At 32.1% G+C, this 13,927-nt stretch overlaps 2 protein-coding genes across 2 annotated transcripts; both read right to left on the minus strand.

Moving 5' to 3' along the window:
• Nucleotides 1–6,114: 6,114 nt before the first annotated feature.
• On the minus strand, nucleotides 6,115–8,448 carry LOC133189440 (ankyrin-1-like). The gene has a single exon (XM_061324813.1). It carries the CDS (start codon nucleotides 8,302–8,304, stop codon nucleotides 6,115–6,117), a length of 2,190 nt encoding a protein of 729 aa, XP_061180797.1. The 5' UTR covers nucleotides 8,305–8,448.
• Nucleotides 8,449–8,873: 425 nt separating this feature from the next.
• LOC133189378 (uncharacterized) lies at nucleotides 8,874–11,813 on the minus strand. Its single transcript, XM_061324759.1, has 4 exons — nucleotides 11,510–11,813; nucleotides 10,938–11,173; nucleotides 10,435–10,594; nucleotides 8,874–10,076 (listed from the first exon to the last, which is right to left on the minus strand). Exons 1-3 carry the CDS (start codon nucleotides 11,772–11,774, stop codon nucleotides 10,535–10,537), a joined length of 561 nt encoding a protein of 186 aa, XP_061180743.1. The 5' UTR covers nucleotides 11,775–11,813; the 3' UTR covers nucleotides 8,874–10,076; nucleotides 10,435–10,534.
• Between the last annotated feature and the right edge of the window lie 2,114 nt (nucleotides 11,814–13,927).

Raw genomic sequence — 13,927 nt, forward strand, 5'->3', positions numbered from 1 at the left:
AATATTTACAATTTAATGTTTGTAACTAAGTATCAAAATATATCTAAAGTAAAATTTCATTTGTTTTCAGTTTTATATCACATTTTTTTTTTTTTTTAAAAAAAGGTTTTTAATATTTCTCGATGGGGAGTAAATGCATAATTTACGGCATGATAGTTTGTAAAGTTCTACAAAATACACTGTACAAATCTTTTAGTAAAAAACAGAATATTAAATGAACAATCCAGTGTCCAAAGACATACAATGAGAACAAAATTGACAGTCAGTAGCTACATACAAACATGAAATAATTGTAAAAATTGTCACTCAAATAAACTATATAGAATAACATGAAAAAACTGTTCAAATCAATAATGCACCCAAATAATTCACCGTTTCAGTGGTATCTAATACACCTGTACCTATATTTTTCTATTGGACTGGAAGGTATCATTATGAAAGAAACTAAACAAACATTTCATCTATATGACAATGGTTTGCAAAACTCTTTAGCTCGATGACTAAACTATTTCGAAAATAGACATTGAATTGACGTGATGCAACACTGTTAAGGCTGCATAAATTTGGAAAATATCAACTGTGACATCACGCAAAAATATTCATTCATTAAAAAATAACAGAAAATGAAATAATTAGCATTTCAATTGAATCTATGGATGTTTAATAGACTAGACTAATAAGATTAATAGCACAATATCATTGAAAAATATATTACACTCGAATTCGCTGCTGTCAGATCGAGACCATGAAAATCTATCCAAGCAAACATTTATATATGCTACATGATTCGGTACCTACATAATTCTCAAAATGACACAAAAATATCCTTTTACTAACTTCTTTTCTATGAGCGTTGTGGATTACATACTAAAATGGCATGTTTTCTGTAAGTATGGAAGATGTTTCTGTGTTGATAAATAATACATGAGAATCTTTTCTTTCTTTTTTTTTAGTTTACGTACTTAAGCAGTGAGTAGATGAAATGTATCATTAAAATTAATATTTTGCGTATGATTTATGCAGATGCAATACGATCACAGGATGAAATAACACCAATGAGTCGACGGAATGGTAACTGAATGTCCATAGAATGGTCACTGAAAGGTCACGGTTAAGATCCTTTCGGATGATTTTTCCTTGATCTTTCATTCACAATTCAGTCACCTGAATGACAGATATATTTCAGTGTCCTTTCAGTTTAATTTCAGTTGTATCTTTTATTAGATAATCGTCTTATTTTTTAACGAAGTGATTTCATTTCACATTTTCCTAATGCACTGGTATTAAATTAATTTATTTTCGAAATAAAATAATGAAAAAAGTGATTGTAAGAAAAACAAGTTGCTAGGATAATCCCGGGGTCGAACAAGGGTGCATAATACCTCTGTAATAAATAGAGGTATTAAATTCAACAAATTTGTAGATATCCAATTGGGACACCAAGTTCACCTGTTTTATCGAAGAGCTTGGTGATGTGTATATATCTTGTATACATTTTGTATTTTCTATATTAATTGCGCGGATTTTGCAATTAAGAAACAAAATTTACAATATTTCACAAGAGATTTAAAAAATGAATTCTGTCTCTTCTTTCACTGCGAGACCTTTTCAGGAAAACGAACTGCATTATACACTGTGTTAGATGGACATAAGAATATTGAAAAAATAAGAAAACTTTTTTCCTTGTTTATTTTCACCGATATCCTCGATTTTTATTTTCAGATCGACCGATTGTTTATTCATTTCCTTGTAACAACTTATTTAAGCGAATTAGCTTGTGAAAATATTTATCACTGATTTAGAAATTTTACAGAAAGAAAAAACAAGACAATTTTACGTCAGTTAATTAAATTCTGATACGAATATTGTATCATTATTTTTTATCATATGAATGATTTTTTTTTCTGAATCGTTCATGCAACAAATTAGAAATTCGAAAATCATTTTGATTTTTATGAGACAACAGTTGAATTGTTATCGTCAATTTTAATTAAATTATATGTACACATACATTTTTTAATCAACATTTTTTGGCGAATACACAGTTCCATGATGTTGTAGAAGAGAGGAACTTCATCTTCTAGATGATTTTTCAGTACCTTTAATATATGTTTGAATACCGATTTAGACATGAGTTTGAGGAAAAACCAACGCCAGATGTAAGATTCATTCATAATATTGTTTAACAACAGACTGGTCAACCTTATTATTTTTTTTTTTCATTTTTAGTACTTATAGGCAAGGGTGCAAATTTATCGATTAAAGTTTAGCGGGCTACTTCAAAACCGCTAAAATAAGCCAAAGTTAGCATCCCGCTAAAAATTCCCCCTATACGGTATAATCACAATTTAACATTTTAGGAAACAGTTTAAAGACATTTGAACATCTGTTCTATGTACCTGAATATTCTTATCACAATTAGAAAACAGAAACAGACTTAAAGAATAATTTTATTAAATTGTTAACTGATAAATCAATGAAAATCCGATGAGATAGTCGTTGAATTACGACGACTGAAAAGTCACTAAAAGATGACGGAAAGGGGACGGAATGGTCACTGAAAGGTCACGGTTAAGATTCTTTCCCATGATTTTTCCTTGATCTTTCATTCACAATTCAGTCACCTGAATGGCAGATATAATTCAGCGTCCTTTCAGTCTAATTTCAGTTGTATCTTTTATTAAATAATCGTCTTATTTTTTAACGAAGTGATTTCATTTCACATTTTCCTAATGCACTGGTATTAAATTAATTTATTTTCGAAATAGATAATGAAAAAAGTGATTGTAAGAAAAACAAGTTGCTAGGATAATCCCGTGGTCGAACAAGGGTGCATAATATTTTTTGTTTGTTTGTATGTTGTTTAACGTCCCTCTAGAGAATTTTTCACTCATATGGAGACGCCACCACTTGCCAGTGGAGAGCTGCAAATTTTGTCCTATATTCGGCACTTACGGCCATTGAGCAGTGAGGGATCTTTTCCGTGCCAGCCCCTACTGCGACACGGGACCTCGGTTTATACGGTTTCATCCGAAGGAATGGTCTCCACGTCCAGGGTGCACAATACCTCTATAATAAATAGAGGTATTAAATTCAACAAATTTGTAGATATCGAATTGGAACACCCAGTTTACCTGTTTTATAGAAGAGCTTGGCGATGTGCATATATCTTGTATACATTTTGTATTTTCTATATTAATTGCGCGGATTTTGCAATTAAGAAACAAAAATTACAATATTTCACAAGAGGTTTAAAAAATGAATTCTGTCTCTTCTTTCACTGCGAGACCATTTCAGGAAAACGAACTGCATTATACACTGTGTTAGATGAACATAAGAATAATGAAAAAATAAGAAAACTTTTTTTTCTTGTTTATTTTGACAGATATCCTCGATTTTTTTTTTCAGATCGACCGATTGTTTATTCATTTACATGTAACAACTTATCTAAGCGAATTAGCTTTTGAAAATATTCATCACTGATTTAGAAATTTTACAGAAAGAAAAAACAAGACAATTTTACGTCAGTTAATTAAATTCTGATACGAATATTGTATCATTATTTTTTATCATATGAATGATTTTTTTTTTTTTGAATCGTTCATGCAACAAATTAGAAATTCGAAAATCATTTTGAATTTTATGAGAACAATTGAATTGTTATCTTTAAGTTTAATTAAATTATATGTACACATACATTTTTTAATCAACATTTTTTGGCGAATACACAGTTCCATGATGTTGTAGAAGAGAGGAACTTCATCTTCTAGATGATTTTTCAGTACCTTTAATATATGTTTGAATACCGTTTTAGACATGAGTTTGAGGAAAAACCAACGCCAGATGTAAGATTTATTCATAATATTGTTTAACAACAGACTGGTCAACTTTATTATTTTTTTCATTTTAGTACTTATAGGCAAGGGTGCAAATTTAGCGATTAAAATTTTAGCGGGCTACTTCAAAACCGCTAAAATAAGCCAAAGTTAGCATCCTGCTAAAAATTCCCCCTATACGGTATAATCACAATTTAACATTTTAGGAAACAGTTTAAAGACATTTGAACATCTGTTCTATGTACCTGAATATTCTTATCACAATTAGAAAACAGAAACACATTTAAAGAATAATTTTATTAAATTGTTAACTGATAAATGAATGAAAATCCAATGAAATAGTCGTTGAATTACGACGACTGAAAATTCACTGAAAGATGACGGAAAGGGGACGGAATGGTCACCGAAAGATAACCGAAATTTTCTCGCGGAATGGTGATCGAAAAATATTTTAATTGTAACTGAAAGGTAACTGAAAAGTCACAAAAAGCTGCCTTTCAGTTTTAACTGAAAGGTCTTGTTTCTTCCTGTTTATCTCAAATTAATATTTTGCAAATGATTTATACAGATACAATACGATCTCCGACTTTTTTGTTTTTATTTTATATGTTTTTAACATCCTCTTATAAACTATAGTTCAATTTTTATTCTTCCTAATAATTAATAAACGCGTTTATATAACGTATTATTTTAATTTGAAGATCTGTTGTTAATATAACTCTCCAGGATTTTTTTTGTGTCCTGAAAATCACAAGCTAGAGCATACTGTAGAACCGACCAGACTTATCTTTCATTTCAATATCTGCACCGAAACCTATTAGTTTTAAAATTTTGGTAGGACTTCGTATTGCATAATGAAGGGGTGTACAACCTGCTAAGTTCTGTCGATTTACACTCGGCTATGTTAAGGAAGGAAATGGAAAATGCGATCTTACGTACATGCTTAATACGTATTATTTTTAAAAATCTTTGTAACAAAGTAACTGTAAAAAATGTAGGACAGGTAATATAGATATCCATAATGGATAGGTTTGTGGCTTACTCAGTACCAGTTACATCGCATGTATCAGCTGTGTGTCACGTGACTTGTATAAAAATAGAATTGTTCAACTGAATGTAGAAAATGGGGCTAGTGCAAGGGCATACCCATGTTTTTAGAGAAAAAAATTGATACATATTAAAAAAGATTAACATCGGCTTCCCGAAAAGTGCTGGGAGCTAGTTTGAGCTGTTTCGGAAATACTCGTAATTTTGCCGAACATGCGTTTAATAACCCAGAATTTCCACTTCGCTTAAATTCTGTCATTAATAAAAATAATGTTATGCCGATCAGAATCAGCTCCCAGCACTTTTCAAAATATATAAGAAATAAGCAATTGATATTCCATATTTCAGCTCAAACAGTCTAGTCTATGCCCTTGCACTTTTGAGCTTAATCAGGTATACACTCATCGTGTTAGCGATATTCTTGACATACTTTGTCTTTGTGCAGCTCCATAGCACCTGGATATATTAATAATCTACATTATTGTTTTAAAGAAATCATTTCCTTTTAATTTTATTGATTAGATTTAAACATTAGCAATGGTTTAATATTTATTTAAGCATTTTTGTAATTATTAAACCAATGGATCCACGCCTCTTGATCACTTGTACTGCGTCAAGTCAAGGCTAGTGACGTCATTTATGAAGCAAGATTTGCTTCTAATAACTCGGCAGTATAGTTATCAGATGTTGTGATTTTACATGCTTTTTTAAATAATTGATAAAATAAATGAATGCAAGATGTTATTTACGCATTATCATGTGGTTAAATAGATTTTTGTCGCTTGTTAAATTTTCAATGACGTCACAATGAAACTCACATACGGTGCATCACAGATGTGAACTCAGGCCTTCCTTAACATAGCTGAGCAAGCTCTGAATGGCTTGAATGGAGGAGATTATCAAAAGAAAACCAACTATCATCAATGCTTTCTGACATTAAGAGGCTATAGTGCAATAATGTATTTCCAATAGAATCTGTGAGAGGCACGTAATCCGAATCTTTATTCCACATAGATTGGAATCCCCCTCTCTCAAAACTGAACTGAATCCGTGTATAGATATCTTCTCTTAAAAACACAAGCGGCCAAATTTCGAATTCGGCGATGTTTCGACCTAAAGCTAAAGATCCAACCGATTTTTTTATAGCATCCACGTGTCTTATCCAGTTCTCACAACTCGTTTCTCTACGTTCTGGACAGAGACAAGGTATTGTGCTCTTGTGGAGATTCCATTATTCATCAGGAAGCTTTGCAAGAAGAATATTGTACATATCAAAATACTTGCCGTGTTTTAAAGCTTCTGTAATTAAATTGTCACATGCAAGAGAATAACGTGCAGAGCTGCAGGTTATATTTTTCATAAATTTTCGTACAATGTCATGATTTCTACTATCGAACACAATTTCGAATTCACCAAAATGTAGCTTAGCAATTTTAAACAATTTTTCTATGAAAAAACAATGGCCTATCTCGTTTGCTCTTTGTAGATCTGCAGTAATAGTCCCTCCAGACGTGCATCTTTCTAGAAACAATTTAACAATGCTACCAAGTTCCTTGTATATCGCGTATACGAAAGCAGTTTGTCCTTTGTTGTCCAGTGCTTTTAATAACTTTGTCTTATTAAGTAGACTGCTGATCCAACAGATATTGTTGTCAAGTGTTGCCAAATGTAGAAGTGACTGGTCCTCTTTATTTCTGTACTTATTAACTGTACTTTCATATTTGTCCAAAAACTTACAAACGTCATGTGTATGCATAAAACATTGTAACAAATACCGAAAATTCCTTTCATGCAAATGAGATCCTTTTTCAGACAAAGTATCACAAATGTCATAATGATGATACGTTATTGCCGTGGTCAGAGCATTTAATCCTTCGCTTATTTCTATATCAATATCAGCCCCAGACTTCAACAATTCCTCAACGACATCCTTGTAATTTTGGCGACAACACAATATCAGTGCGGTAAAACCATCATTATCTCTTGAATTAACGTTTGCCCCTTTAGATATCAGAAATAAAATAGCATCTCGATGTGTATTCTTTACTGCAATATGTAAAGAAGTAGACCCAGTTTTGTCCGAAATATTAACATTTGCACCACATTCTACTAGTGTTGTCACAATCTCCAAATTTCCGCTTACGCAAGCTAAATGAAGTGGACTGGAACCTTTTGAATTTGTAGCATTGATGTTTCCTCCGTTCTTTACAAGCAATTGAACTGAAAGGAAGTGGCATTTTTCGCATGCTGTATGCAGAGGATTGCAATTATCTTTGTCGAATGTATTCACATTTACTTTATTATGAATAAGTGTTTTAACAATTTCCGGATAATTTCCTGAACATGCTGTATGTATGGGTGAACGGCCATCGATGTCTGCTATATTTAGATCGATTTTATTCTCAATAAGAATATCTGTAATTTTTTTAACCTTCTTAAGAACTTCTTGGTCAGAATGAGGATTTTTTTCAGACTCATTATTGACGGGAAAATATCTACTGTTTGTTGTCAGGTTAGTTGCTGTTATTTCTTCATCAAAGATTAAATCCTGTAAGATATCATTTTCTCTTCCTCTTTCATGTTCATTTTTCATTTCCACTTTCTTCTTAAAGTATACATCAGAATCTGTTAAAGAATAATGAAGAGCTGTTCTTTCTTTGTTATCAACTGCATTTATTTCTGCCTTGTTTTCTAAAAGAACTGATAAACATTTTACCGACAAATGCTTTGCTGCAAAATGAAGAGGTGTTTGTTTATCGTCTGATGGAATATTTGCAAGCGCCCCCTTTGAGAAAAGATAACTAACAAGATCTGAATTGTTTTGTGCACAGCTAATGTGGAGAGCTGAAAGACCTTGAGTATTTTTAGAATTTATCTCCGCTCCGTGCTGCAAAAGTATTGAAATTATAGTTTTATATCCTTTTACGCATGCTTTCTGCATCCCATCCTGTAATTGTTGCCTGTTTATTCCTTTCTTAATAAACAATTCCACGATAGCACGATCTCCAAAATAGCAAGCCAGAGTAAAAGGAGTATCACCTCTCTTAGAAGTTATGTTAATATCACATCCTCTTTCAATAAGGGATTGAACAGTCCTTATGTGCCCTTCAGATATAGACTTATGTATTGGTGTCAATCCCAGGGAGTCTTGTAAATTAATGTCTGCTCCATTACATAAGAGTTGGTCAACAATTTCTATGAAATCATGTTTACAGGCGAGGGAAAGGGGCGTTTCTCCATCGATATCTTTTAAATTAACATTAGCATCATTGGAAAGTAATATCTTTATTACTTCACAATGTCTTCCCTGACAAGCTTCATGAAGAGGTGAAATGCCATCTTGATTCTGAAAGTTCACAGATGCCCCTTGTTGAAGTAAATAACGAACAAAACCGCAATATCCATTCATACTGGTCACCATTAATGGGGAAGCTCTTTCATCAAAGAGTTGATAATCCGAAATGAGGTCCTTTTGTGAGCAAATTTTATTTTGGATGAGGTATTCCAATATTTCTAACGTACCAGTATAACAAACAAGTAGAGGTATGGGAACTTGTATCACTGGACAATACAGATTATGTCTCGAATCTTTCAGATTTGTACCACAATACAAACAGGTAGCATCATACTTCATTCCAAAATTAATAAAGTCACAAAGGCTGCCAAAAATCTCAGTGTAATGTTTAAAACTCCTTTGTACAATCTCGATATTTTCACTTAAAATAGCTAAATGTGGTATGCTTGCTCGTTGCACAAATAAGATTTCAAACAAAACATCATTCCGCGATTCAAAAAGTTTTTTTTTTAATGCTGCCCAGTTGTAAGCGATTGTTAAATGAAGAAACGCAATTCGGCTGTTTCCCAATAAATCTTCTTTCGAAAATGAGGCATATGCTTCAATGTTACTTGATGACAAACGACCATTTGTTTTTAAAATTAGCGTTTCTTCTAAAATATTTTCCTCCACTAACAGGTCAAACAGACAAGGACAAGTTTCTATTAAAGAATTTGGCATCCACGGGTTTTTAAATATATTTCTGAAATTTCCTTGACTGATATCATTCTGTATTCTTTTAGCATAGAATTTCAACAACTTCTTGTCTAATTCTAAAAGAGTAAGGTCTTCTTTGTAATCCAAATCCTCCTGTAGTCTTCCCAGAGGTCTAAGTCTGTTTTAATAATTTCCGTAGATGAGTGAAGAATCAATGTTTCAGGCCACCCTTTTCCAAAATGCCACACAATGACTTCTAAAAGTTTTGAATGTATAAGCGAAAATGTGCAACCCACCTTTCTGACGTATTTACCACTCAGCCTTTTCAGTGCTGAGAGTAGATTCGAGGAATCAATATTCCTGTCACAAGCATTCAGAATTTCTTGAAGATGTCTATCAGCTACATTTTCCTTACTATTCAATACAAATGAATTTACTTTTCTCTCTGCAAGAGCACAACAAACTAGACCGCAGTATTCATGAATGGCTTCTGACCTAGGGTCACTAACCATTACATCGAGTTTAGAGACCAATTCAATGAAGGGATTTTCAAAAAAGGCCTCCATGCATGCTGAATCAGTAAATGCATTACCATAAATTTTACAAAGGTATGGAAAGCAATCAAAATTTTTCTTGAAAACCAGCTGAGACAAGCGTACTTCATGTTGAACGTGAGCAGACAGTATTTGCTTTTTCTCACTTACAGATAACTGGTTTTCATGATTTTCTAAACTGATTATGGAATTGGAGAATATCTTTATCACACGAAATGTTCGACTAAGACTTAGAACAAAACGACATGAAACTAAAAGTTTTGAAAAGTTTTGATTTAACTTGATCTTCCTTTTGTTGAAAATTCAAACATGTTTGGATGTCTTTCGAATACTTCACCCATACATTATCTGCTTGTTCATCAACAATAAATTCCCCACACGGATCATCAATCACAAAGACTTGTGGATTTTTTCGGTCGTAATAGCTCGTAATTTCATCGGGACGGTTAATAGGAATGATAGAAAATCCCTCTTTTCCCATTTTTTAGGCTATGTGATGAATGATGGCTGATTTTCCTGATCCTGGATGGCCAACCAACACAACACATGGATGTTCTTTAATAATGTTTTCAACAGCTATGGACGCTTTTATTTCTACAAAAACCTGATCTTCTTCTTCCCAGGACACTAGTTTTTCTTCAATTAACTCTACATATGATTAAAAAGCAAAACACCATTAATATAATCTCTCTATTTATTTCTTATTTTTTATTATTTTATTTTTTTTTAATTATTATTATTATTTTTTTATTTCTTTTTTTTTTTGATTTTGACAAATTAAAAACAATTAACAATTAAAAATATTGATTTTTTTTATGTCCCATATAATAAATCATCAATCTTTTCAGTTCTAAAAAAATAAATTGATCATTTATGGATGTTTGACAGAAATTAACAAAGTAAGAGTTAAAGCAAAGTTATTACTTCAGACGACTATTACTTTAAGAGTAGAAAAAAAATAATTCTGCATTTTTTTATTTGCATTTTATTTGTATACAAGGATCACCTCTAACATTCCAAGGGATTGTGTCTGACTGTTCCATCCTCAATTGTTTAATTTCCAAAAGAAGCTCCAAAAGAAGTTCTCTCTCAGATTCATCAATTGGCTAGAATCTTAAAATTTTTGTTTCATTCAGTATTGAAGGGTCCCCAAGTCTTCCAATCGCCTGAAAAAGATTTCATTTTCAACCTGAATTAAACACAAGTCCTTTGTGTAGGAAATTAAAATTGATGTGAAGAAACATGATGGAAGCCCTGTCTTTTCAGATATAAAAGATTCGGCCAAGGTTTAAATATTTGAAAAGACTTTTAAGGCCGAGGACAAAAACAATGGTGAATTCAGAAATGTCTTTTCACAGGTAGTGCACGCAAGAAATATGAAAGTTGGTAGAAAATGTGTCATAAATTTTCCTTGAATTAATCTTTTTATAATGTAAGGTAACATGTCTTTTCTCTGTTATCAATGAATTTTCAGATTTTTTTGATGTTGCTAAAAATAGTTTTGCTTACCCCCTCTACATCTGTCCAGCTAGTATTAAATTCATTTGTGTCCATCTTTGCATCTGCTGAATGGGCAACTTTGTTTCTGTAAAACTTTATTCTTGCTAAATCAGCACCAACACTAATGTCTTGTTGATTGGGTAAAATATCAAATCCACCTGCTGGTGCTGGTGTAGATGGACTCATGTTTCCTAAAAGGCAGATTAAAAGTGTAACATCAAAATCTTTTGACACAGGATTTTTAACTAAAATGAAATTTGGAAATGTTAGGTGAGAGAGAGAGAAAGAGAGATATCTCTTTAAAAATTATCATTAAGTTTTAAATTGACACAAAGATTGCAAAGATATTTGCGATCATTTTCTTTACAAAAAATGTAATCGCAAATGAAGTGGGGGGGGGGGGGGCGGTTAGAACCTTCTGATCCGCCTGCAGACCCCTATCCCCCGCTTTTTCTGCTCATGTACTATTTAAAATTACTAAATAAATTTATCATAAAATGTTATTTTTGAAGTAGTGCAGGTGTTTTGATATTGAAATGAACATGTTTAACTACTTTCTCTGACATTGCCTTCAAATTTACCTCCATATAGTGTGTCCAACTGGACCTGGTTTACTACTTTTCTAGCTTTTAAGCATAACAACGTAGTTCTCTGTGTCGCTAGGTCAGTAACAAGGTTACTTGGAAGATGAACTGTATCAAAATGGGCCCTAAGGGCCTTTGGTGCTCTTTTCAGGACAAGATTGACAAATCGTAGAAAATTTGTTTCCTCTGGTGACACAATAGACGTAGTTCCTGTAATCGCAGCCGCTCTACACGGAGGTGCAGTAAGAGTAGATAAAGCCATAATGTGTTGCTGCTTGTGTCGATGTTGTTGAATTCTCAATGCCTTGCAGTTGAGTTGATGTAGTGGAATAGTCAGACCTAATTTTTATCTTCTGCGAATGAAAAAAAAAAACCTATTATTTCCTTATGAAATTACACAGATATCTCAATGGTTAATTATAAAACTACACTTTTGAACAAGATATTATAATGGATTTCTTTATCTGCTCCAAAACTATCTTGTATAGTTTCTTTTTACATCCCAATTTGTTTGAAGATCACTCTCTAACTTTAGACGTCTCAGTATGTTTCATTATTTTTACTTATATTCTCCACATCTTATAATTCTTTTCAACAATGCCTTTCAAAAACGAGAGTCCTACAACGTGTGAAGGAAGGGTTGGTATTAACAGTTCTTTTAACTAACCTGTTAGATAAAATTCTTTTTGTTGAATACAGCTTTGCTTAATCCAATATATATATGTAATACATGCATTACATACACAGCTCTTTTAAAAAATATAAAATTTCAACTACAGACAGACTTAGATCCCTGACTCTTTAATAATCTCTCTCTCTCTCTCTCTCTCTCTCTCTCTCTCTCTAATGTCCCGAAATTTTCTTTAGAACTACTTTAGAACTATTGCCCTGCATATATATCTACTTTTCTGTAAAATTAAAGTTCGCAGCAAAAATTCTTGACCCAAATTACCTGTTTACAAAACTATTTAAACAGTTAAATGGATCAGAAAAATTACGACATTGTATGTGCGTACAGTAATACGTGTAATACTACAGGGTCAAGGTGACTAGCAGACTTAAAATCTGTATGAAATAAGAATAAACGTGTCGATCAACCCAATAAGAATTTCTACTTTACTCACAGTGCTTCGTAAACGTTAAATTGTCAGAAATATACATTATAAAATATCTTTCATTTAACACAACCTACTACCAAACTACTGTCCTACTATAACATTAACCTCTAATTATTGATCTTTAACGAACTTTTTTCCTTATGCTATAGTTCTTATATTGAAAGATTTCGTGTAAAATAAAATCAATATAAGATAAAACCTACCTGAGAATCCATATATATCTGAGTTTCTAACTTTTAAATCGCCCAGGAGTTTGGGCATGATTTCTTTAGCTGCTTTATGCGAACGTGACTGCACCGAAGCGCATTAATATGAAAATGCAGTGGAGCAAATCACAACACCAGAAAATAAAAATCAGTTTAAGTGTACTTTATTATTACAATTGGAGAAAAGGTGCTATCACAATTAATTAAGCAAAGGATTGAGTATTTTGTGACGTGGTACAAGTAGAAATTCATTGTAAAAGTTAAATTTATAAATGAATATTAATGTAATAAAGCCGATTTACTGGTGAAGCAAGGAAGAAAATAATTCTTCCTTTTAATTACTTAAATTACACATAACTCTGAAGGACTGCCCGCATTCGCTCTGGGTTTATTTTTGTACTCTCAGTATCGTTTTTTTCAAATTTTCTGTTCAATATACATGTACCTGTCTCTTTAGAACTGTTTAAACAATATATTTTCCAATTTCGTGTATTCTAAATTTAAGACAGGAATTTTTGTTCCTAAAATAGTCTATTACAATCGTTACTATTCTTCATTATAATAGGCATATCAATATGCAAGTATCTTGATATAGTACCAATTAACAATATGCTAGATCAAGTACCGGGGTCGAATGCAGCTACTAGATAGGAGTTAGAAGTTTTAAGGACAGAAGATATAAACTTTTCTAAGATCATGAAAATGACAACGAAAGTCTTGTATAAATAAGTAAAATAAATAAATTTATTCCTAGCCACATATATTATAATTCTTCATTCAAACTTATGCAATGATGTACCAAAATTGATAAAATTTTGTGTAGATTGATAAGGGTAATTTGTTTTTCTTAATTGAGTCATGACCAGTCCTATAAGTATGCAAAGATCTTTAGGTAGTGTATATTCAAGTATATTTGAGTCTTGTTTCAAAGTTAAGGTGGGCCACAATGCAGGAACAAAATTTAATGTGGGAATAAAGAGGAAATAATTCTTTAATGTATTTAAATATTTTTTTTTAGACTAATTGAACCATTAGAATTAGTCAAAGTGATTTTCCAGCATTATTTGGTAGAGCCGACCTAAGTTAATCTG

This window comes from Saccostrea echinata, unplaced genomic scaffold (genome assembly GCF_033153115.1).
Source record: "Saccostrea echinata isolate AGI-Se365-2 ecotype Australia unplaced genomic scaffold, CSIRO_AGI_Sech_v1 ptg000018l, whole genome shotgun sequence".
NCBI classification, from domain to species: domain Eukaryota; kingdom Metazoa; phylum Mollusca; class Bivalvia; order Ostreida; family Ostreidae; genus Saccostrea; species Saccostrea echinata.